The sequence below is a fragment of the Lissotriton vulgaris genome, chromosome 5, assembly GCF_964263255.1.
Source record: "Lissotriton vulgaris chromosome 5, aLisVul1.2, whole genome shotgun sequence".
NCBI lineage: Eukaryota > Metazoa > Chordata > Amphibia > Caudata > Salamandridae > Lissotriton > Lissotriton vulgaris.
This window is the reverse complement of record NC_141693.1, coordinates 300,068,241-300,093,980: the sequence shown is the minus strand read 5'-3', so window position 1 is coordinate 300,093,980 and position 25,740 is coordinate 300,068,241. Positions and strand designations below refer to the sequence as shown.

At 44.6% G+C, this 25,740-nt stretch overlaps 1 protein-coding gene across 1 annotated transcript in view; it reads left to right on the top strand.

Annotated features, from left to right (window-relative positions):
* LOC147710769 (taste receptor type 1 member 2-like) overlaps window positions 1–19,524 on the top strand; it is a 104,238-nt gene extending 84,714 nt beyond the window's left edge. The window contains exons 5-6 of the mRNA XM_086919387.1: window positions 1,542–1,662; window positions 18,250–19,524. Of these exons, the coding sequence (XP_086775513.1) occupies window positions 1,542–1,662; window positions 18,250–19,181 (1,053 nt within the window). The 3' untranslated portion in view covers window positions 19,182–19,524. The remainder of the gene's footprint in view (window positions 1–1,541; window positions 1,663–18,249) is intronic.
* The last annotated feature ends 6,216 nt before the right edge of the window (window positions 19,525–25,740 follow it).

Genomic DNA, 25,740 nt, shown 5'->3' with positions numbered 1-25,740 from the left:
CACCCACACGAAGACTCACTAGTCCACGACGGATTGAAATATACTCCCGGCCCCTCTCCGTGGCATCGCTCCTGCAAGTACACTCCCCCCTCCCACTCCCCATCCCACACATATCCCCATGTTCATTGTTTCGGACTCTTGTTTTCCAAATATAGCCATGACCTCCTTACACGCCACACCTGGAAGATGTACCTGGACACATGTCCGGCCACGGGACCGGACACGGGTAGCGTCTTCCGAGAACACAGCATGGCTATACCATTCATCCGTTAGGCGCATCACACACTCTGTCGACAGCCCATGGGGCCCTACTGCTCTCAATGGCTGTCGCACACCATGACAAAGGCAGACTGTGCACATGCACTGCTAACCCCTACTCCACTGCCGCGCCCCCAGGGACTGACGCTCCGTTCTGTGGGTTTCGGTGACATGGATGCCGGAAATATACGCGATAGCGCAGCTAAACATTGGGACATACCGATGAGAACTGATCTGTTTTGTTTGCAGAGTTAACTGTTTACTTATAAGAAAAAATGAAAAAATAAGACGTCACTTGCAGACACAACTGTATAATGAGCACATGTGATATGAAAAATGTATTTGAAGTCCCATTCGCTGAGGATACAACCGATGGTACGGTGCACCTTCCCCTGTACTCCCCTACCCTCACGATACATCGCAATGTTGCAGCCGGCCCACAGGGATGTAGGCTTCGCTATATGTACTGCTCTATTGAATACCAATAAACGTCTTAAATTTTTTTTTTTTTAAATAAATAAATAAACGGTGGCAGCTAGTGATTTTATTTTTAAAAAACTGAATGCGTTTTTATCTCGCTAGCAACAATGTTTAAACGCATATATGACGGAAGTTTTAGTTTTTGATGTAAGTTCGGTTGTTGATTATCTTATGGTAACAAATCGTTTTCATTGAATAGATCTGTCTTGCGCTTCTTGTCTCCAGGGAACTTCAGAAGGTTTGGGTAGTAAGGTTCAATGGCACGTGGAATGTATTTGTTCCTTTTGAAGAGATGCTGGAGTTTCTACCGATTTTTTATTTGGGAGACAAGTTTTTTTAAATCTTTGGACGCTCCTGCCCTGTTCGATTATGCCCATAGTTCTGGAAAGTAAAATCCACAACTCTTTACCTTGCTTCATAATGCATTACGAAGGGATGATCTAGTGTGGGTATTATTTTTTGCACTGGCTAGTTTTCCTTATCGAATGGGAAGGGATTGTTTTTCTTTAGGTCATGACTTTTTCAAGTCTTGTTGTCCCTGACTGACATTGTTATGCACTTCTACACTGTCTGTTTCCATTTATTTGGGTTCTTTCTACTTACAACCCTGCTTGGTAGCACTCACTCCCCCACTCACTGACTCACTGATTGACTGACTCACTCACTCACTTTCCAAACTCAATAAAACTATCTGAATTACTCTTGTGCTCACTCATGTCCCTCACTCACTCCATACCTTCCACTAGCCCATGGAACAGTCAGTTTTCATTGTACAATTATGCATGTTTATCTTTCCTTCTTAGGTTCCACTGTCACAGTGCTCTCCTGAGTGCCTTCCGGGGCAGGGAAAAATGCAGCTGGGGTTCCACAGTTGCTGCTTCACCTGCCTGAGCTGCGCCGCAGGAACCTACCTGGCTCCAAATGGTTTGTGATTATTTGCGTCAGCTTCTGCACTAAATGTTCTTTAAGTGTGTTACTAGTCCAGTATGTACATTGGCAGTGGGAGTGGCTCATCTGCTTTGGGTCTTTGCGAATGACATTCTGTCGCCACTAGGTAGCTAGCACCATTTATTATCGTTGTCACTTAAGTATATTACCGTTTGGTGTCTTCTCATTGGGTGGTGTTCCGTAAGAGGTTATTCCAGTGGTAGAAGTGTGTTTACACATACACATTACTATGTCTTAGCACAGCAAGACACAAAATACACCTATGCCACCATAGTATGGTATCACAATAATGTAGCATATGCTTAATCTCCAAGGCATACAAATGGCCAGACTCATTTTAATATTGACATTCATATTCTTTAAGTTAACGATGTATACATTGCAGGCTAAGCCTGAGGACCAATCACCAGGTTTGAGACTCGACAAAATAATAGCAAGGGCCTGATTTAGATCTTGGCGGGATTACAGCCATCCCGCCACAGCACCGGTCCCAAGTACTCCGTTGAGCTGACGGTGTTCCACCGCCGTATTTAGATGTTGCAGCTACAGACAGAAGACGCCGCCGCTGCAGGCGTCTCTGCTGGCTAATAGTACTTCACTGCTGTCAGCCTGTCAGGATTGTGCCAAGCCGATTTAGATGTTCCCATTGTGCTGGCGTTTTCCTGGCAGCAAAGTCCTGATGGGGTGAGGCCATGGTGGTGTGGAGACAAGTAAGTACGATATATGTTACACATATATGTTGTGAATCGGTCCATATGTATATGTAGCTAAAGTGTAAAGCACATATTTGTACATATAGCATTGCACACCAACAACATACACACACTATTGAATGTACACCTACGCCCACTCAAAAGCCTACCTCAGATCCCAGCGACAACGGGGTTGCTGAGCGTAGCAGAGGAACAGGATGAACCTGGACATTGGTGTTCAAGACTGAATCGGTGGTGAGAACCCGGAAAAAAGGTGAGTTTTTATCTCTTTTTCCTCCATTCCTCTAGCTCAAGCTTAGAGGTTTCCCCACCACATTGCCTCCATGGAAAGGCACATTGTAATATGGACAGCAGGAATCTGGGCTGGAGTCCCGCCCCCAGCCACTTCTACCTCTACCACTGTCGATGCGGGTGAGAATTCCTGGCAGAGTCGGCGTTATAACGGCGGTCTTCATTCCACAGACACACCAACATCTAAATCTAGTGGGCGGATCGCCAAGCTGGTGGCAGGGAAAACTGTTGGAAAGCGACAGCGGCAGCTGATCTGCCAAGATCTAAATCAGGTAATTTGTTCTAGAAATAATCTTCCCTGACACCATTCTATGGGAATACAGCGGTTAGCACGCATTTTTTACAACGCGGTGCTGTTACCACGCTACTTTTACCACGCAAGTCGTTACCACGACTTGCGCTGGAGGGCGCTCCAGGATAGTAAATAGTTTAATTTACTATCCAACTCCGTCCCTAGAGTCCACAGGGACTGGAGTTGGAATAGTAAATTTAAAAATTTACTATCCAGCGCCCCTCCACGCAAGTCGTTGTAACGACTTGTGTGGTAAAAGTAGATTTGTAACGGTACGCGTTGTAAAAGTACGTGTGGTACCGTCATATATCCCATTCTATGTGCATGCTACTCCGTACACTAGGACCAGTTGGGAAATTAAAGCTGATGGACTGTAAAAAGCATGTGCAGGGAGGAATAAGGTTATAGGAATAGAATAACTCTCCCTAAACATATGGTTGTTAAGAGCGTTAAGGTATTATTTAATATAATCTAAGATAGGAAGTATATTATGTGTATAGGCAAAACACATGTCCATCCATTGGAGCATCTTTGCATTGAATAATAAATGGTTACTATTATCCAACTTACCATTTTATCAAACTTAGAAGGATGAAAAACAAAGTAGATCTACCAGTACTCAAATATATGTACATGAGATCAGGCTCAGGTTCTTTGAGTTGACACATTAAAAGACAACCACCAAACCTGGCTAAGGTGGGCAACTGTCCTCATTTTTGCAAGTTTGTCCAGTATTTCAGATCTTTGTCCAGCATTGAGATCGTGTGAAATGCTGTTGCCTGCTTTTTGCTCATCCTTTAAGATGCAAGATGATGAATCTGCTGATCTCAGAATGGCCCATCATGAATGGAATATGAATTTTAAAGTATTTAACAGGTGATTTCTGCATCCAAGGCTGCCTTTCTTATAAAGACCATACAAAAATATCTAAATATTTTCCAAAAATATTTTCAAAATAATGAAATTAAATATTTATACAAAAGGGAAGAAATAAAAACAAAGGAATATTTCAGATATTATCATAAATAGATGCTGCCAAATTGTATGCACATACAGGTGTTTATGAGGGCATCACAGAATGAATTTCTTCCTAACATTGCCTTTCAGGTATTTTTCTCTAAGTTGCCAACTTTTCATGAGAAAACATCACATTCACTCGGTTATTTCTTCTGAGAAATCGCTCTGCATGAAGGAAATACGGTCCTTGTCACTCTTCAGTTTTTCCTTGTTTATTAAGATTTTTGAAAGTGCACCGTCTGACCCTGGTGTAGAAAGGACAGCTCAGCAAGAAGTGGCTCAGATCTTCAGTTTCAGCAAGGAGTTGGAGATCACTTGCTTAATTTTCTTTAAAATCGTGTTGAGTGGTAACATACTGCCAAAGCGGTAACTAGACATAATATCGAATACAAAATATAGAATGGACATAATATCGAAGTAAAAATATAGAATGGACAAAATATCGAATGGACACAAGATAGTGGTTAAAAATATCGAATTGAAGGTAAGTAATAATATATCGATTGTCAAAATAGTTTAAAATATCGAAGTATATAATATAGGCATTAAAATATATCGAATTTTTAATAATATCGAAAGTGTTTTGTATGTTAGTATATGTGTGAAAAGTGTATATTACTTTTGTAATGTATGTTTAATTTATTTTGAGTAATTCATTTTATGGTATTTAATTTTCGCATAGTTTAATTCTGTAGGTGGGTTGAGGGTTTATAGGGGAATATGGTGGGAAGTAATTTAATTATATTAAATTAAATATTATTTTTAGCATTTATTAATAATTTTTAATTTAATTTAGCTTTTTAGTTGTGTAGCGGGTTGTGGGTTTTTAGGGGAATAGGGTGGGAATTAATTTAATTGTAATTAAATAAATTATTTTTATTTATTGGCATTGATTTTTAATGTATTGTTAATTAATTTTTAATGGGTAATTAATTTTTATTAATTGGTTATTCATTTTTATTAATTACTTATGATAATTTTATTAATTTATTTTCTGTAGCGGGTTGTGGGTTTATAGGGGAATAGGGTGGGAAGTAATGTAACTGTAATTAATTACATATTAAAAATACTTTTTGTGTATTGATAATTAATTTACTGTTAAATATTAATTGGAATTATTTTTTATTAATTGTTTTTTGTTGAAATTTAATTAGTTGTTAATTAATTATGAATAGGTAATTAATTTTTAATAACTAATATTTATTTATATTTCTAATAAATTAATTATTATATATTACATTGGTAATTAATTTTAACTAATGTTTTATTGGTATTGATATTTAATTTATTTTTATTGATATATTAAATCATTCCCTACTAATAATTCCCTACTGTTAAACTCACTGGAGTGAGAATAGTAATTTTTACCCTTATGCTGTCCAACGCTTTCCCTACTGTTGCACTCTCTGGAGTGGGAATAGTAATTTTTACCCTCCCGCTATCCAACGCTTTCCCTACTGTTGCACTCCCTGGAGTGGGAATAGGAATTTTTACCCTCCCGCTATCCAAGGCTTTCCCTACTGTTGCACTCTCTGGAGTGGGAATAGTAATTTTTACCCCTAAGCTATCCAACACTTTCCCTACTGTTGCACTCTCTGGAGTGGGAATATGAATTTTTACCCCTATGCTATCCAACACTTTCCCTACTGTTGCACTCTCTGGAGTGGGAATAGTAATTTTTACCCTCCCGCTATCCAACGCTTTTCCTACTTTTTGCACTCACTGGAGTGGTAATAGTAGATTTTACCCTCCTGCTATCTTACAGTAAAATTATTGTATATTTTTTATTAATATTACTTTAATATATAGTATATATATTTATTAAATATATAATATAAAGCTCTGGTCAGCTGGATTACTCGCAGCATGGCTACAGGAGGGAACATAGCACCGAGTCGGTCCTCACCATAGTGCTGGATAATATCCGCACACGAGCTGATGGGGGCCAGACCACCCTCCTGATCCTGCTAGACCTCACGGCTGCCTTCGACACCCTTTCTCCCTCGGTCTTAACATCACGCCTGAGGGAGATTGGGGTTGAGGGGTCTGCCCTGTGTTTGCTGACCTCTTTCCTCGACCAGAGAGAGCAGAGGGTGAAGCTGGGGGATTTTCTATCTCCATCCCTGTCTGTGCATTGTGGGGTCCCTCAGGGGTCGGCATTAAGTCCGACCCTTTTCAACATCTATGTGACCCCTCTTGCCAGACTGATTAGATCTTTCAGGATGGAGGTAGTCTCCTACGCCGACGACACCCAGATCCTTGTCTCTCTCTCCCAGCCGGTCAGCTCGGCTGCCTCCAATTTTAGATCTTGCATGGAGGCAGTCGCTCAATGGATGATCCACAATTCATTGAAATTAAATGGGGAGAAGACAGAGGTCATGGTGTTCGGAGGAAAAGAAGAGATGTGGTCGGCGAACTGGTGGCCGGACTCACTGGGAGCTTGTCCTGTCCCTGCTACATTAGCTAAAAACCTAGGAGTCCTGATTGATCCTACCCTCAGCATGCGTCAACAGGCCAATAGAACAGTTTCAACCTGCTGGGGCATAATCTATGTACTGAGGAAGATTAGACACTATCTTTCTCAGCAGGCGAGAAAACAAGTTGTGGTTGCACTCATTGGCTCCCGTCTGGACTATTGCAATGCGCTGTATGCGGGACTAAACAAGGGTCTGCTGCAGCGCTTGCAAATGGTCCAGAACGCGGTGGCCAAATTTGTATTAGATCTGCCCAGATGTGCCTCGGCCACCTCCGCCAGAAAATCGCTACACTGGCTCCCCATCGAAGATCGGATCCTCTTTAAAACTATGTGCATGACCTACAGGGCCCTGGCCAGAGGCAGTTCTACTGGGATTGGATCCATCCTGTCTCCCTATAGCCCCTCTAGGAACTTGCGCTCTGCCAACAAATTTCTGTTATCAGTCCCCCGCACCCGTAGAGCTAAATGGGGTGGCAAAGCCTTCTCCACGCTGGCACCTAAGTGGTGGAATATTCTTCCGGTGGAACTTAAGTCCCTTCCCACCATGCAGTCATTTAGAAAGGCTCTGAAAACTCGGCTTTTCGCGAAGTCATACTTGTAGTTGTGTTCTGCCTTTTTTGTTTTGATTTGTTTTTGTTAGGCGCCTTGATGCCTTCGGGTTCTAGTTGCACATTATAAATTTCATTTCATTCATATATATATATATAAGTATTAAAAATACAATTGTATGTTTATTTTTTTAACTTAAATTAATTATTGTTTACTTTTAAGGTTATTTACATATTTGTAAGTATGTTTCAGTTAATTATATTTATTATTTCATTAATTTTAAATTACTTTTAAGACATTTAAAAAAAATTGATATTTTACCTAACTATATTTTTTACAACTATATTTTTGATTCAATATTTTTGTACTTACCTGTTTGTAGATAGGAATTCGATATTTTTGCATTCTATATTTTGTCAACGATATTTTGGTAAGTCTATATTTTTGTATTCGATATTATGTTAGTGATCAGCTAAAGCAAATAGTCTCCTTTATTTATGATTTGTTAGGTTTTTAAGCAACTGGTCAGCCACCCCCCGTACCACCACACCAACCTCCCCCACCCCACCCCACCCCTCCTTTTTTCCTATCTAACACATCTTCCGGACACCTCTCCGTCTCTGTAATGCCCAAGTACTGCATTTACATGAGACTCCTTTATCAAGTTATATGCCAATGTATTCAAATGTATCCTTTATACCCCACCTCTTAATATGTACCCTATCTTTATTCTCCTGCTCGCATAAAACCTCAATAACAATGGTTTTGAAATCAAAAAAGTATAACTTGACTGCCAAGGAGAGGTTGAAGAGGCCTACTAGACTTATTGGTCAAAAGGTCTCAAGTGATTTCAGTTTCCTTTCCAATTTTAATATGGGAAGTATTTTGTGGATTTTCTTGCTCATCTGTTTTATTGACATTATTTTAAAAGCCGCGTTTGCCGATGAGATGTCTTGTCATAGTCTCTTAGGGGCCCATTAGGATGACGGGCGAACTTTGTCCACCCGCCGTCCCATCGTAGCAAGTGACCGCCCGCCATAAGGGCGGGGGTCCCGTGCCTGCAATTAGGATTCGCCCGCCACAGTGGCGGGTGCATCCAGCATTCCTGACATTGTGGCAGACGGTGAACTCAGCACCGCCTGCCACAATGCCAGGAAGGCATGCTGTGCACTTCCATGCACTACATGGCAGGCAACGCGCTGTGCCTGCCATGTTGTGCATGGAACTGCTGGGGGGAACCATAGGTACCCCACATGTGCACCCCCCCACCCCCCTGGAGTTCTTGGGGGCCCGCAACGGCCCCCAAATCAGACTCTGCATGCCTTTCCGTGGCGGCATTGTAAAATGCCCATTCTAATATGGCTGGCGGTGTCTGATAGACACCGACCCCACATAGAACCCTTTTCCGCCCGGTCGATATGTCCACCGGGTGGAAAAGCGGCGGACGGCCTTTTTTTCGTCCGCCGCAGACCCCCCAGCCATGGACCCCCCATCCATGAAACTATGGCGGGGGTCATTCCGGCACGGATGGCTGCCAACCTAATGGACCCCTTAGTTTTTTTAATCCAGCATGTCACAAAGCTCAATTTCTTGCTTAGTTTAAAATGTTCTCTCCAGGCATTATCAACTAGATCTACACCTGCCACGTTTAGCCTCATCATTCCATACTTTATTGGATCAATTACCATCTTCTCTGAATTGAGGAAAAGCTGACACCTGAGCCTGTTTCCAGAGCAGCTGTAGAAAAACCTAAGGGTAACATTAGCAAAGACTTCCAGAACATTCTTTCATAAATTCCTATTTTTGATGCTAGGTAGTCCAGCCCCCAACGTTCTGCACCATAGGCTATTCGGCTTCCTGCTTTGGCCTGAATGACCCGATCAATATCACATAAAAAGTCATTTCCATGGGTACGTGACATTTTGCAGATGGCTTTCACAGCAGGCACTGATTTTTTTCTGTGACAGTCTGAATGTGTGTCCTCCATTTGAGGTTGCTGGAAATTGATACTCCCAAGTATATATCTGCTATCACTTCGTCCAATCATATATTCTTGATTGTGAAAACATTACTTGACTTTTTTTTCTGAAAGTCATTGTTTTAGTTTTCTCTTTGTTTATTTTTAGACCACTTTTCTAGCAGTGCTTCTCTACTTCTTAAAGCTAAGCTTGGAGACCCTTTGGTGTTCTAGGAATTAGGTAGGCATTGTTACCATCTTAGATCGCAGGGACTTGGAAGCCTTCAATTGCTGGAATGTCTATGTTTGCGTTCAGGACTTCGCTGTACATGGCGTTTGAATTTAGTGGTAAAGATTGGGGCACACGCAGCCTGCCCTGTCTCACTCTGCTAAACACTACCAATTATTTTGCTAACTATTTTGCCAACTTGACCTTTTTGGTTTAACCTGACCTGAGATATTGTATCTGAGATCAGCATATCTATCAGAGATAGTAAGGCAGGATCTAAGCACAACCCATTTAGCTTTTTCGATAGCCTCTGCCTGTGTATTAGGTCAATGGCTGAAGCAAAACACAGGTATGCTACATAGGTTGCCATTTCTTTTGCGGAGCTATATTTATGAAGGATATGAAGAAAGGTTATTTGAACCACCATGGACAGTCCTCTGAGTCCCCCTTAGATTGGGATTCGTATTTAGGGGCCTATTATGATGGCGGACGGACCTGAGTCCGTCCGCCACCATAGAGTAGGAGGGAACCTCCGCATGGCCTGCAGAGTTCCCTCCTGTGCAATAAGGATGTGAACGCCACCCTGGCGGTCACATCCTCTATTTTTACCATTGCGGCGGGTGCGGCTTCAAGCTGCATCCGCCGCAATGGTAAAAATGCATACATTGCATTTGTATGCTGAAAGCGGCAGGCACCGTGCGGTGCCTGCCGATTTCTGCATACAAATGCAGGGGGGTACCATAGGTACCCCCCATGTGCACCCCCCACACCCCCTTCACCCAGGGGGCCCAAAACGGGCCCCCGCAGTGAAGTTACACATGCTTTTCCACGGCGGAAAAGCCGCAGCGGAAAAGCATGTTTCACAGCCCATCCTAATCTGGCTGACGGTGTCTGAGAGACACCGTCACCATATTAGAGCTTTTCCGCCGCGGTTGGCTTACAACCGCGGCGGAAAAGTTCTAATATGGTGCAGGTACACATAGGTACCCCCATGTGCACCCCCCACCCCCCTTCATCCAGGGGGCCCGAAACGGGCCCCCCGCAGTGAAGTTACACATGCTTTTCCACGGCGGAAAAGCCGCAGCGGAAAAGCATGTTTCACAGCCCATCCTAATTTGGCTGACTGTGTCTGAGAGACATCGTCACCATATTAGAGCTTTTCCGCAGCGGTTGTAAGCCAACCGTGGCGGAAAAGCTGCAGACGGAAACCAGGACCCACCAGCCATCCTAATGTGGCGGTGGGTCTTTGGTGGGTCTGCAGAGGCTTTTCAGCATCCTCCGGGCCGGCGGTGACTTCCACCATCCTCCATCGTAATAGGCCCCTTAATCTTTTTGTACCCATTCATCTAAGACCTTGAATATGAGTTGTGGAAAAGATTGTAGTCAATGTTGGGTGAAATGATTTTGGGTTGATTTTTGGGGCCCTTTTGTGCGATGATGCTGTTCTGCCAAGATTGGTAGCTTATTTTTGTTGTAGCATTCTCAATGAAACTTTCGGTTAAAATCAGTTACCACCAATCTGTGCTCTGCTTGAAGACGTCGGCTGGTATCATGTTTGGCCCTGGTGCCTTTCCTTTTACCATTCGTTTGTTGACAATATTAGTTTTTTTCTGTGAAGATATTTTCAAACAGAGCTCTACTCTCTGTCTTGTCTGTTTCTCTATTCGTTTTCTTAGATAAATGAGAGTTCTGTGTTTTACTGTGGTTGTGGTCAATTGGTTGGAATATAGAAGAGAAGTGCTGTATCCAGATATCTGCTGTGATGTGAGTCTCAAGCGCATTTCTGTTATTTAAAGGCTTGCCCCTACTTTTCACCAGAAAGTCTGCAGATCTTTGTAGAGTGCTGCTTTTTCCAAAGATATGCATTCATTTTTCATAGCATCTTCTTTTATTTGTTTGATCAGTAATTTGTAAGTCCTTCTGTCATTTTTTATTTTGTGTTGTGCTATTTTTGTCTGCACAGTATTTCTTGATCCTTCTTTAACTGTCTTGCATTATGCATCAAACTAGCATATGTTTGTTTTTCTCTGTACATTGGTGTGTCTGGGAAAACCTTTTTGACGCTAGGGGTAATAGGGACATAAGAAGTTCCTGATTGAACAATGTTCATGTTCGTTGTATATTTATTTAGTACTTCAACTTGACAAACAGTTCAACTGTAGCTGAACTGTTTTGCAATTCCTTGATGTTTGATACCCTTCTCTCATTTCATCTTATACTTATTTGACAATCCAAAATCCCATTCTCTGGTTGGGTCTTGTTTCTTAGTAGGGTTGTCAGAGATATTGCCTTTAGAATCCAATGATAATGTGTTATGGCCGCTTTACATAAGATTCTTGAGTTTTCAAATCTGGTTCTATCCTCGAATATGACAAGAATGTAATCCATGACTGTCTGGGCCCCTCTTACATTGTATATTGGGATCCAGACGACCGGATTTTCATACATATTTCGGCCTATAGAGGCCTTTTGCACAATAAAAATTTAGCAGTCCTTTGCCTTTTGCCTCAATTTTGGAGATTTATGTTGAATAGATAGGATACCGAAAGCTGAGTTTATTTCCATATGTTCATTTGAGTCATTTCTCCATTTCTCCATTTTGCAGTTGAATTCTCCACAGACAACAATAATTGGGTTTGACTTAGCCAAAGCTTCACTTATCTTGGTAAGAAGATCTGGAAAATCCTCAAATTTCTACTGTGCTTAAACATTTATTACCCGCAGTATAGATTTGTCAAATAACGTAATATTGTACATCTGTATATTTCCATGCCAATTATACCTTGCTTTCAATTTTGCACAATACTTATTACGACAGGATGGGTGGACACCTTTGCTATTTCTTGTGACTTGCAGTTGCTTTGCACATGGTGTATGGTTGTTGTAGCCCAGAGTTTCCCATTCTGTTATTAGCCAAGTTTCTTGAAGGGCTAAGATTTCATAACTTGTCAGGAATTTCATTAAGACAGTGTTCCTTGTTTTTGAGGGGTGCCAGCTACGGTCCAACTGCATAGCTCCTATTCTGCAAAGGTCCAGTTATAGTCACAGATTCAGAGCTGGAGTTCTGTTTTCTTGTGTTTATCTGTTTCTTGTTTTCTTCCATGTCAGTCATTGGGTGTAACTCACATGAGTTATCAGTAGCTGCTGCTATTACTCCTTTGTGTTCTCTATTTATCAATTATCTTTTCATATTTCGCAATAGGTGTGTTTTGGGCTTCTTGAGGACTTATTCACTCCTCATCTTACATCCTGTTCCCATTTCTATATTTAGTTGGTCCCTCATTTGTGCACCCTTCCACACTCAGTGTGTCCTTATTTTTTCTATTTACATTTTTATCCTACTTTTCAAAACGGTGTGTGAGTGGAGCTGATTTCAACATGAATTTGATCAAGTTTGAGTTCCCAGTGCCCACAAGGATCTTGTTCTCCTTGTCACTTTTACGTTTGTTGTACCATTTTGCTATTTGCAGATCGTTTATATCAACAGGCCACTCCCCTAATTTCTTGGTTAGGCATTTGTAGACTTTGTTTTTAAATAACAATATACCTTTGTTTGCTAGCCGTTTTGGTATGTTACTTATGGTGAACTTACATTAATCATTCATGTTTGCCTGCTGCCTGCTCCCCGCCCGACGGCAGCTCCCAAGTTGGTCTCAGGCGGACAGGACACGTGTCTTCCTGGATGCGAGTTGGGCCTTGAGAGTGCCCTGTTGGGTCACTGCACTCCCTCAATAAACTTACTTTACTGCAACCGGCCCCCCGGGACAGTCTCATGTGCTCTCGCAATTCTCCCGGGGAGGGGGGGAGGTGCTAGTAGGAGACATGTTTGGTGCCTCCATTTTCCTGAATCCTCCTTATTCCCACAATCCTATAGTAAAGAACGCTTCATCAGGCCTGTCGGTGTGTTCTGTCGCTCCTGACCTTCGACAGGTGCTTCCTGACTTTAGCTTGTCTCCATTTTGTTCCTGCTCTAGGCTACTACAAGTTTTTCCTCCAGCCTTTCGCCTTTCTTGGATGTGTTTAGTCTACTCTTGATTGTCTCCAGTCATCCACCTGGAGCCTTCCAGCCATCCAAGAGGCTTTTGCATTCGGGTTATTTCCTCTGTTTGGGGCTCCTTCTGGAAGGGACAATCTGCTTGGGCGCTACCATCATCGCTATTGTAAGTGGTCGACGTTACATCTGACAGACCAAGATTGTTAAAACCTGGGCATCCTGACCTACCTACAAGCATAGCTCCTTTGTCAGGCATCAGTCTCCCGACATCCACTCACTTAATCACTGTGGGATCTTCCTTTATAGTTGTGCACTGTTTTCTGGCCATTTTGTTAGTCCCACCGAGTCACTGACGTACAAGTCTGCCTCGTGTTAATTTCTTGGCTTTTCATTTTCAGACCCTTATTTTTGGTCTATAGTGAGGATTTGAGAACCTGAATATAATTTAGGTGATTTGATTTTTTTCTAGCATTTGTTTTTATATTCATGTTGGATTTACTTTTTTCTTGTCATAATTCTGTGTCACTTGTCTCTTGGTCTTTATCACGTATTTTGCACACTGTTTCCGATGTGCAATCAATCACTTTTATGAATGTCTAGCCTTCTTGCCATGTTTCCACCACTGCGTGGTTCGTTTTGTCTTTTCCTCTTTGATTTAGCTCTGATATAGGTTGCCATAAATTCCTTCTTCACTTTGCCTCTCCTTCTGCTCTACACTAGCTGCTATTACTCTTTTAATGCAGAATTACCTTATTAGATGTCTGCTCCCCATCTCGGGGAGCAAAAATTAATGTTCTGCCCTCTTTTCCATTTTTCTTTGGTTGCTGTGTCTAGGCTTCTCGTACCTCTTTTGCTCGTCTCTCTTGTATAGCCATGGTTATGTTTTTCTGCCAGCAATTGAATGCCCTGGTTGCTGATACTACCCTTGTATGCTTCATGTCCTATAATTTCTTCCCTGAAGTCTAGTTTCTATGATGTCTAGTCACATCCTGTTATTATGGCCCTTCCCTGATCATGGTTTGTAAATCTACATTTGCCTCGTATGGTTCCATTTAGGTGCTCTATTTCCTCCAGCGGACGGCTTTTTTTTATGGTTCTTCTTGGTGTGGATCTTTTCATGTTGACCTCCAAAGTTGGCTGTAAATTGTTGCCTTCGCTGGCTGTTTTTATTTTAGTTTTTGTTTCTCCAACTGATTTTCCTTTTTTGATTGAGCCATTAGGGGTTTTTGTCTTTTTCAGTGGCATAGAGGAGTCGTGCACCGATATTTGTGGATTATTTCCACTATGGTCATCGTTGACCTCTGGTTTAGTTGGGGTTCTCTACTTTTGCAGATGGTCCCTTTCAGATCTATTCTAGCAGGTTTTGAGCTGCTGGAAGTGGGGGGTCTCTACCAGTCTTTATTCCATGCCTTATACTACTTGTAGTAATTAGAATATTGTATAACGTTTCTTACATGTCCTTCTCCTCTGTCAAATCTTGCCTTGTCACATAAAAGTTCGTTTTGGTGTGTTTTATGTGTCCCATAACCATGGCACAACCTCAATTTGGTGGGACTACCTTATCCAGAAGCGGTTGCAGGTAAGGGCGGTGAGGCGGGATGGGGGGGGGGGGGGGGGGGGAAGGGCTGGGTAGTAACTTGACAGATGACGACTTAGGAAATTGAATTATTTATTTAATTTTCCCTCCTCGTAGTCTGATTTTCCCGTCACCACACCCCACCCCACCCCACTGCCCCACCACTTTTACCTGCACAGGCCGGTCTTGACCGTAGCAGGTCTCATTTTCCTTAAACAGATATCTGCATAGATTGGTTTTTAGCTTAGTTTGTACTCTCTTCTTACTGCTGTTTACCGCAGGTAGCTTGTAATGCATCTTCCCTACCATTTGCTTGAACTGATGCTTGATCTCTGGTGCTTTCATGTCAAGTATGTTGCAGCCTATGTCTCCTATGTGCTATTTGCCGTCCTGTTTTTTGTGCCGATTCATGTCCTTCACTTCCGCTCTTGGTAGTGCAGCAGGAACAAGTTCATTAGGTGATTGGTTCAGGGTGGATCCAAGGTACACTGCATTGCGAACTGTAACCTCCTCGTTTGGGTGCTAGCTGGATCAGCCCAGACTGTAGCGCTGCACTACCTCTTTTTTGTGTGAGCGTTAGACACAGCAGTCCCCGTTGACTGTTGCTGCAAGATCTCTTTCTGCACTGGTCTTCGCTTAAAGTCTGGGGACACCTAGCTCTTCAAAAATAAGCAGAGGCAGAGCCAGGCTGGACTTGAAACCAAAATCATCATGGAAAAATGTTAAAACCACACAACACGAGGCCATAACAAGAATGGCACCACAGAGTGTGTTTTGATAGCAGCAGCTGCACTGAAAGCAGCTCTTTAGCCAGCAGTCTAACTAGAACTTGCCATTGAATAAGCGACACACCTTGTTACAGTGTTGTGGTGCTTCCTTTATATGGGACAATGGGGGCAGCCAGTGATTACCGGTCAGCTCTAGCCATGATAATGTGATGTAATCACCAGCATGTCTTTGTAAATTGCACAGGGCGTTTGTCATTTGAAAATCTCAATGCTCAGGCAAATCTATTGCTTTTAAAGAGAATACGGGCCTGATTTAATAGAAGAGGGCGCAATGGAACAAAACCTTGGCTTCTCGCAGCACCGTCAAAGTAGATGTCTTTTAATGTGATTGTGTGTGCAAAGTGTTCCCATGTACAAAAGCGCCTTGAGCAAGGACTTTGTAGTAGACTCTCGCCATGACCGTCAACCAAAGTAGCCAAGCCATTTGAAAAGGTAATTGCTGAACTTCAGGTTACAGTGACATGCACATCTACACTTTTTTAAAGTTTGAAGCCACACCATTGGCGGGATTGGACTCATAACGGAGGATGCCTGCCAAGTGAAACCAATCTTGTCATGAACATCCATCAGGGCTGCTAAACCTCAGAAGCATTGCACTTCGCGAAGCCCATGAACTTAAAGAAAATCACAAATTTGACATTCTGGAGACTTTGGAACTTCTCACAGCCCTTTCTGTAACCATCTCTTGGATCTGTCATTGTTGTCCAATGAACAAGTTAACATAAATGGTAACAAATTCGGTGTGACTGACTTTCAATGCCAGCATACTGCGGTTCATTGTCACTACTTCTCCATCATACAGATGCGGTTGTTTGCCCCATTTTATTTGCATTTCCAGATGGGTCTCATCCACATACATTTTATGCTGTAATTGATAAACCCTGCACAACTCAGCCAGTGTTTGTTTGTCAGACAATTCTGTAGATAGAGCCGAGTCCTGGGGGATTCCAATAGTCCGATCTCTTGGTCTAAAAAGGGAACACTAAACAGACCAGGAGATAGAAAAAAACATGAAAGGAAGGAAATAGAAAAAAGTCTCATTCACTGCAACGCCCCCCTGCCACTCCCTCAAGTCGCTGTACTTGTAGTGGAAGATCTTCCGTGTCAATGGCAGCGGGTGATCCAACAAAATAAGAAACACCGGTTTCCGTCAGACTGCACCCAAATGAGATGATCTTTAATGTCAGTCATACCTGGCTTAGTTACAGGGACCTGTTAAAAACCAAACTGAGGGGAATCTAGCAGCTGATGGGTGTCAAGACATCTTTCTCCAGCATGGACAGTGGTCTGCGTGCTTTTGCTGATAATGGGGTGGCTTACAATGAGTCAATACTTGTAGGAAGAGAACAACAGCAAGCTCCAATGGCGTTGGAAATGTTCCTGCTGCGGCCAGACTATGGTTGGTAATCATTGTGAGTACCAGCCCAAACACTGGTGCAAGTAGATTGAGGATTCTGTGCAAATTTGGCAGGGCAAAGGGTTATCTTCGTGTGACCGTAGATTTGTTACCTCTTTATCCTCCTTAATAGTTTTCTATTTGTCCGGCTGGATCTAGTGGGTGACACCCACACAGGATGTCCTTATTGTAAAATGCAAAACATACAGTACAGTGATTATATAGTACTTACTCTCACATGATTATATCTGAAACATGTTGTTAATACTTGGAGTAACCATAATCCCACTTAAGTAGCACTCTGAATCATCTAAATGTGTCTTCCATCTCAGCAGCATGCAGTAAACCCACTGAGCTATCAAAAGAGTTGAAGTAAATATGCCTTTAATCTCACAACATGTGTACCTGGCAACTTACATCAAGCTACCATGCAGTGGCAAAATACTTTAGATGTCCACTGGCCTTCCTAGAGGACAGTGTATGTGCCAAGTTTCTGTGGCTGGTGGTGCCTGGCCCAAAGCAATATTCCATGCGGGGCTCATTAAATTTGAAGTCGCTTACCTGAGGCTTAAGAGGGTAGGTGAAGGAGGCCTCTCTCTTCTATATTGTTAGTGTAAGAGGAGGACATTTTACACCTCAGGAAGTCAAAAGGAAACTCTTTCACCTCCAGTTCTGCTCGCTTTTGCTAGTCATGACTGCTTTTTGGAAGATCATGAAGGTGAGACGAGAGTGGATTATCATATTTAAAAACTGCAAGAGAGACACATGTGGCCAGAATTGAAAGCTATCTCCACATAAAAAATGATCAAGGTGTCTCCTGTGTAGGTGGAATTTCCATAACCAGGATACCTGGTCTAAGAGTAAATCCTTTCCTCATCCCCACTGTGATCATTTTATTTAGTTTACATAGCTCAGCGGGTTGAGCATCCATTGCTGTGATTTTGTGATTTGTGTGTAACTTGAAGCTCACAGGCTTCAATTCTGGGAGGACAGGCTGAATGCTGCATTCTGCTGGGGTTAATCAAATGAATACCAATGTGCAGGGTAATAAATGCCCTATGGTTAACATGCCAAGAGACAGTTCAGTTTGTGGTGAATAAAGCGCACTGTGGATAGTATGCCAATAACCAATTTATTTGTGGTGCTATGTGAAATGGATGGTCAGTGTTCAGCATAAGGATTTCATTTGTGATCCTCTATGTAAGCTGTTTTAAAATGTAGAGTACACAAAGATGTGTAGGTATTTTTGCCATTTTTAATACCAGTCTTTTTTTTAACTTTGTAGGCTCTTGCACCAACTGCAACCCTGACCAATGGTCTGTGGAACAAAGTACCCTTTGCTACAATAAGACACGGGAGTTCCTGGACTGGACCTCACCGCTGGCCATTCCCCTGGAAGCCGCAGTGGTTGTGGGCTTCCTGCTGACTTCTGTGATGATGGTGGCCTTTGTGGTTCACTTCCAGAGCCCAGTGGTAAAAGCAGCTGGTGGGCGTATGGGCATTCTCATGCTGGCTGCACTAGCTACGGCATACCTAAGTGTCCTCACCTTCATTGGCAAGCCCAGCTTCCTTAAATGTATCCTCAGGCATCCAATTTACAGCACCGCCTTAACGGTGTGCTTCTCGTACATTGCCGTGAAGTCTTTCCAGATTGTCTGCATATTCAAGATGGCCGCCACTTTGCCCAAGGCTTACGATTACTGGGTCAAGAGGGATGGACAATATGTATGTGTGTGGCTGCTCACCAGTGTCCAGGTGTTGATCTCGTGTGGGTGGGCCATCTACAGCTCCCCTGAGGTGGCCTGGAAGAGCATCAATACTGATAGGCTGCTGATGGACTGCAGTGAGTCCAGCTCAGTGGGAAATATCTTGCAGTTCAGCTATAATGGCCTCCTAAGCCTGCTCTGCTTTGTCTTCTCCTACATGGGAAAGGAGCTGCCCAAGAACTACAGTGAGGCCAAGTGCATCACCTTTGCCATGCTGGTGTACTTTGCTGTCTGTGTTTCCTTCTTCACTGTACAGATCATCAAGTTGCCTGAATATATCACAGCCATCAATGCCAGTCTAGCCCTGGCCAGCCTCTTTGGCATTATGGGTGGGTACTTCTTCCCAAAGTGCTATGTCATCTTCTGGAGACCAGAGCTCAATACGACACAGCATTTTCAGTCTGCCATCCAGTCCTACACTAAGAGGAAGAGTGGGAGTAGCCGCCGGTGATATGTTTCATTCAGTTCTATATCAAAGGAAAGATTGGGAGAAACTGGCGATGATATGTTTCTTGCAACCCTTCACAGGGGATGGATCAGGAGGAGCCAGTGGTCACATGTTCTATACATTTCTACACCAAGAGGAATAGTAGAAGCAGCTGTGGGTGATATGTCTCTTGCACTCTTACTCAAAGGGGATGCCTGAGAGGAGACAAAGTGTTACAAATAAGACCGATTGTAGGTTGTAGATGTAGGTTTAATTAACTTAGTTATAAATTAGAGGTAAAGTCCCACCAGGAGCAACATCCTTGCTGCTCAGCTCATCCACTACAACTGACCACATCCAAACACTAACACTCAACATTCTAACGACCTCACAACCTCACACATTGACTGAGCAGCAGGGAACAGAACATCAATGAACATCACTTGGGTGGATGCATTACACTAAACAGAAGATTTCAACACATCTCCACCCTTATAGAGGCAATAGAAAATACAATAGAACGTAAGATGGTAAGATCCCCAAGTAATACGTCCCACAAAATCTATAAATCCTTCGCCAAAGAAATACATAGAAAAAAGGTCAAACAGACAACCCCGCCATGTTTGCTCATCCATCAGGGAAAACTAAACACACTTTCCCCACAACACCTTAGAACTTTAGGTCAGACCAGGAACACATAATGCCCTCCACTGGTCATACCATGGTACATACTAACACTACGTTCCCCACACAACGTAAACACATAAACAGGACCAGGGTTTCTCTACCCTCTACTGCACTGGGGCATAACTGCGTACCCTCTAAAACATTGGACGCAACACACTGTACCTACATCCTTAACCCCTTAGGAAGGATGGACACAACACTGGGTTGTAACACACATACCCCCTACAACATTAGGCTTAACACTCTGCCCCAACATCCTTAACTCCTTAGGAAAGATGGTAATCTCACAATCCAGGCTTAAAACACTTGCCCCTACATCCTTAACACCTTAAAATGATGGTCAAAACACAGTGGATTATCAAAGCACGGTTAACAACATGGTCTCACGTGAAGGCCAGGATAACTTACACTCTTAAACTTCGGCATACACAATAGGACCAGAAGGGATACACAACACCCACATGTCTCTCAACACATGTTAATACTACAGGACCAAAGATACACACTTCTCCCCCTCCACCGCAACCTAACAAGACAGGGGTAACACAAAATCATGTTAAATTCTGATAATGTCACTTACATGTCACAACTGCATATACCACTGCAACATACAACCACAAAAAAAATCCACAAAAATTCAGCATGGCATTGAAAACTTCAGCACACTATAAACACACAAGAATTCCGGTAACTGACCTTTAAAATGGCATTGTAAAATCAGCATTCAAATATCAGTACAAGTCAAGTCAAGTCAGATAATTTATATAGCGCACTACATACCCAGAGGGTCTCAAGGCGCTAAGGAAGGGGAGGAGGATTACTTGTCAAATATCCACGTTTTAAGTTGCTTTCTGAATGCTAGGTGGTTCTGGGTAAGGCGAAGGTAAGTGGGGAGTGAGTTCCATGTTTTAGCAGCCAGGTATGAGAAGGATCTGCCTCCCATGGTGGTCTTGTTGATGCGAGGTACAGTGGCGAGGGCTTGGCTGGAAGAACGTAGTTGGCGGGAGGGGGTGTAGAAGGACAGTCGTGAGTTGAGGCATTCTGGTCCGATGTCGTAGAGTGATTTGTGTGCATGGGTTAGCAGTCGGAAAGTGATTCTCTTATTGACGGGTAGCCAGTGGAGGTCTTTCAGGTGACCAGAGATGTGTTCGTTGCGTGGGATGTCTAATATGATTCTGGCTGAGGCGTTTTGGATTCGTTGGAGTTTCTTCTGGAGTTTAGCGGTAGTACCTGCGTAGAGGGTGTTTCCGTAGTCCAGTCGGCTCGTGACCAGAGCATGGGTGACTGTTTTCCTGGTTTCGGTGGGGATCCAGCGAAATGTTTTTTTGAGCATGCAAAGAATGTTGAAGCAGGATGAGGATACGGCGCTGACTTGTCTGTTCATTGAAAGTGAGGAATCCAGGATAACGCCTAGGTTCCGTGCGTGGTCTGTCGGGATGGGTGCTTTTCCAAGGGCTTCCGGCCACCAAGAGTCGTCCCATGCAGAAAGGGATGTACTTAGGATGAGGACTTCTGTTTTATCTGAGTTCAGTTTCAGACGGCTGTGTTTCATCCATTCAGCAACTTCTTTCATTCCTTCGTGTAGGTTAGTTTTGGCGGTGCTGGGGTCCTTGGTGAGAGAAAGGATTAGTTGAGTGTCATCCGCGTAAGAGATGATGTTGAGGTTGTGTTGGCGGGCGATGGCCGCGAGGGGACTCATGTATACGTTGAAGAGGGTGGGGCTGAGTGAGGATCCTTGTGGTACGCCACAGATGACTTCGGTGGCCTCGGACTTGAATGGTGGAAGGCGGACTCTCTGGGTACTTCCGGTGAGGAACGAGGTGATCCATTCAAGTGCTTTTCCTTGTATTCCGATGTTGTTGAGGCGTTGTAAAAGGGTGCTGTGGCAGACTGTGTCGAATGCTGCAGAGAGGTCGAGGAGGATGAGGGCGACTGTGTCTCCATTGTCCAGTAGAGTTCGAATGTCGTCTGTTGCTGCGATGAGGGCGGTCTCGGTGCTGTGTTTTGCTCGGAAGCCAGATTGTGAGGAGTCGAGGGATTTGTTGGCTTCGAGGAAGGCGGCGAGCTGGTTGTTGACAGCTTTCTCGATTACTTTGGCCGGGAATGGAAGGAGCGAAATGGGTCGGTAATTTTCGAGTTCGGTGGGGTCCGCTGTGGGTTTTTTCAGAAGGGCGGTGAGTTCAGCGTGTTTCCAGTTTTCCGGGAAGGTGGCGGAGTTGAAGGAGCAGTTGATGACGTCTCGGAGTTGCGGTGCTATGACGGAGTCTGCTTTGTTGAAGATGTGGTGAGGACATGGGTCTGTGGGGGATCCTGAGTGGGTGGAGATCATCAGGCGGATGGTGTCCTCAGTGGAGATTGGGTTCCAGTCGTTAAGGGTGTTCGCGGGGGGAGAGTGTTCAGCATGTGGTTGGGTGGGTTGGACTCCGGGTTGGTTGTCGAAGCTGTTGTGGATGTCTGCAATCTTGTTGTGGAAGAATGAGGCTAGGGAGTCGCAGAGGGCTTGAGAGGGGGTGATGTCGTTGGAGTTGGCCGAGGGATTGGAAAACTCCTTGACGATGTTGAAAAGTTCCTTGCTGTTGTGGGCGTTGTTGTCAAGTCGATCCTTGAATGCTGTTTTCTTGGCCTTTCGGATTAGTTGGTGGTGAGTGCGGGTGGCGTTTTTGAAGGCGTCCTTGGTGCTGGTGGTTGGGTCTTTTTTCCAAGCTTTTTCAAGGGTGCGGCAGAGTTTCTTGGACTTCTTGAGATCATCATTGAACCATGAGGCCTTCTTGTTGCCAGGTTTGCTTTGACGTTTTTTCAGTGGTGCTATGGTGTCGGCGGTGTTGGATAACCATAGGGTGAAGTTGGCGGTGGCTAGGTTTGGGTCAGAGGAGTGGGCTGGGGTGTTTAGAAGGAGCGATGAGGAGATCTGGTCGGTGGTGATTTTGTTCCAGTTTCTTTGCAGAGTTGGTTGGAGGTGGTTGGTGGGTTTGGGCTTGTTGTAGGTGAAGTGAACGCAGCTGTGGTCAGTCCAGAGGAGATCCGTAGTGTGGCTGAAGGAGACATGGTTGCTGGAGGTGAAGATGGGGTCGAGTGTGTGACCTGCGATGTGGGTGGGGGAAGTGACCAGTTGTTTAAGTCCGAGGTTGGCAAGGTTGTCCAAGAGGGTGGTGGTGTTGCGGTCGTTGATCTTTTCAAGGTGAAAGTTGAGGTCTCCCAGAAGGATGTATTCTTTGGAGGGGAGCGCGTGTGGAGTGATGAAGTCCGTGATGTCTTCACTGAATTTTGCGCGGGGTCCTGGTGGTCTGTAGAGGAGGGTGCCTCTGAGTGTGGTCTTGGGGTCGATGTGTATTTGGAAGTGAAGGTGTTCGGAGTTGGCGAGGTTGGCGTCAGAGCTGGTTGAGATGCGGATTGATTTCTTATGGACGATAGCGATTCCTCCTCCTGTGTGGCTGGTACGGTCTTTGCGAGTGATCTTATAGTCTTCAGGGATGGCAATGGTAATGTCTGGTGCGGAGGAAGCGTTCATCCATGTTTCCGTTAGGAAGGCGACGTCTGGAGAAATGGTGTCTAGTAGATTCCATAGGTCAATGGCGTGTCTGTGGACCGAGCGGGTGTTGAGAAGGATGCATTGTAGGTGGTTGGGGTCGGGAGTCTGTGGTGTGGTCGTAGCGGAGATGTTGTCGGTGCCGCTGAATTTGCAGGAGTAGCAGGAGAAAGGACCATGGGTTTGTCCAGGAGCGGCTTGGACGCAGTTGGGGGCGCGACCGGGGTTAAGGGCTAGGAGGGTGGCGGCATCGTAGGTAATGCGGGAGGGCTGGGCAGCGCGAGGGGCAGGGGGTCTGGCGCTGGGTGCAGTCCAGGCGCGGACGGGCGTAGACGGGCTTACCTTTGGCGCACCTTCGGCGCGAATGGGGCGCGGTCGCTGCGCGTGAACGCTGCGCGTGGGAACTCCTGTCATATATGGATGGTGGAGGGGGAGGGGCGAGGGCGTCTCAGCTGGGAGGCGGGGCGGGCTCAGGTCAACACGGAGCACAACAACAACAGCTCCAAAATGGAGGGGGGAGTCGAGCAGGGCGCCGGGGGGTATCGCGCAGTTAACTCTGAGTCAAAACTACAATGGTGCAAGCAAGCGAGGTGCAGTTAAAACACTTAATTAGCTGTTCGATAAAATGCACAGGTCGAATATGGCACAATCAATCAATGCAGCGCACTTAAAGATACCGGTAAGCAGGCGAGGTCAATACAAGTATTTAGCAGTTCTAAATAGGGTACAGTCACACAATGCAGCTCAGATTAACGATACCGCTTCAGGTGGAGAGGCAGGGGAGCGACCACTCAGGGCAGAAGCACAGAGGGATCACAGCGCTTCTGGAACAGGGAGCGCTGTAAATAGTTAGTGGGAGGGCGTCTCAGCTGGGAGGCGGGGCGGGCTCAGGTCAACACGGAGCACAACAACAACAGCTCCAAAATGGAGGGGGGAGTCGAGCAGGGCGCCGGGGGGTATCGCGCAGTTAACTCTGAGTCAAAACTACAATGGTGCAAGCAAGCGAGGTGCAGTTAAAACACTTAATTAGCTGTTCGATAAAATGCACAGGTCGAATATGGCACAATCAATCAATGCAGCGCACTTAAAGATACCGGTAAGCAGGCGAGGTCAATACAAGTATTTAGCAGTTCTAAATAGGGTACAGTCACACAATGCAGCTCAGATTAACGATACCGCTTCAGGTGGAGAGGCAGGGGAGCGACCACTCAGGGCAGAAGCACAGAGGGATCACAGCGCTTCTGGAACAGGGAGCGCTGTAAATAGTTAGTGGGAGGGCGTCTCAGCTGGGAGGCGGGGCGGGCTCAGGTCAACACGGAGCACAACAACAACAGCTCCAAAATGGAGGGGGGAGTCGAGCAGGGCGCCGGGGGGTATCGCGCAGTTAACTCTGAGTCAAAACTACAATGGTGCAAGCAAGCGAGGTGCAGTTAAAACACTTAATTAGCTGTTCGATAAAATGCACAGGTCGAATATGGCACAATCAATCAATGCAGTGCACTTAAAGATACCGGTAAGCAGGCGAGGTCAATACAAGTATTTAGCAGTTCTAAATAGGGTACAGTCACACAATGCAGCTCAGATTAACGATACCGCTTCAGGTGCATTATCCCGGCAGTGGCAGGCAAACACTTAAAATTGTCTCTTTAAGTGTGTCACCTCCAACACTCACTGCAGGTACTTGCTTCACGACGAGCATTACGCAGGTAAGATGCTCCTTGCCATCAGTTCGCTCCCCTCCAGTGCTTCTTTCAAACAAGAACAGTTTCAATGCACATAAGAAACTGCTCATAAATGTGTCACACAAGCGTGTTCAATTGTTGAGAAACTGGCAAGAAAATTGGTTACCACATCAGTTTCTCCCGCGTAGAAGTAGCACGAAGGAGTAACTAGATAGTGCACTGTCACACTCCTGTGCAATTGAATAATAAGTGCCCTGTTCCAAGATGGCATCAACCATTCGGTGTGATGACGTGAAAACAGTTTCACACAAAGGTCAGCGCCCCTGCACGCAGCGTACAGTTCGCTTACCTGTCTGCAGCTGCTTACTGGGAAACGTCCCTCAAGCAAAGGTCTACAGAGCTACTGACACAATGTGCCTCAATGAGAAGAGAGGTCTGCGTTCCAGTCTTGACAGAAAGACTTCACTGAGCCAATTTAGCGGATCCTCTGACTCTCACTGCACTGAATACGTGCCTAAGGAGCAGCGCATGGCAGACCATGCGACTCACAAGCAGCAATGGTATGCCTTTGAATAAAAACACTAGCGATTTGACCATTTGCCACCAATTAATCCATTGAAATCCAACACTACCCACGCCACTAGCTGAAGGTCAAAATGACTCACACTTGAAATCCCAGAACCGCTCC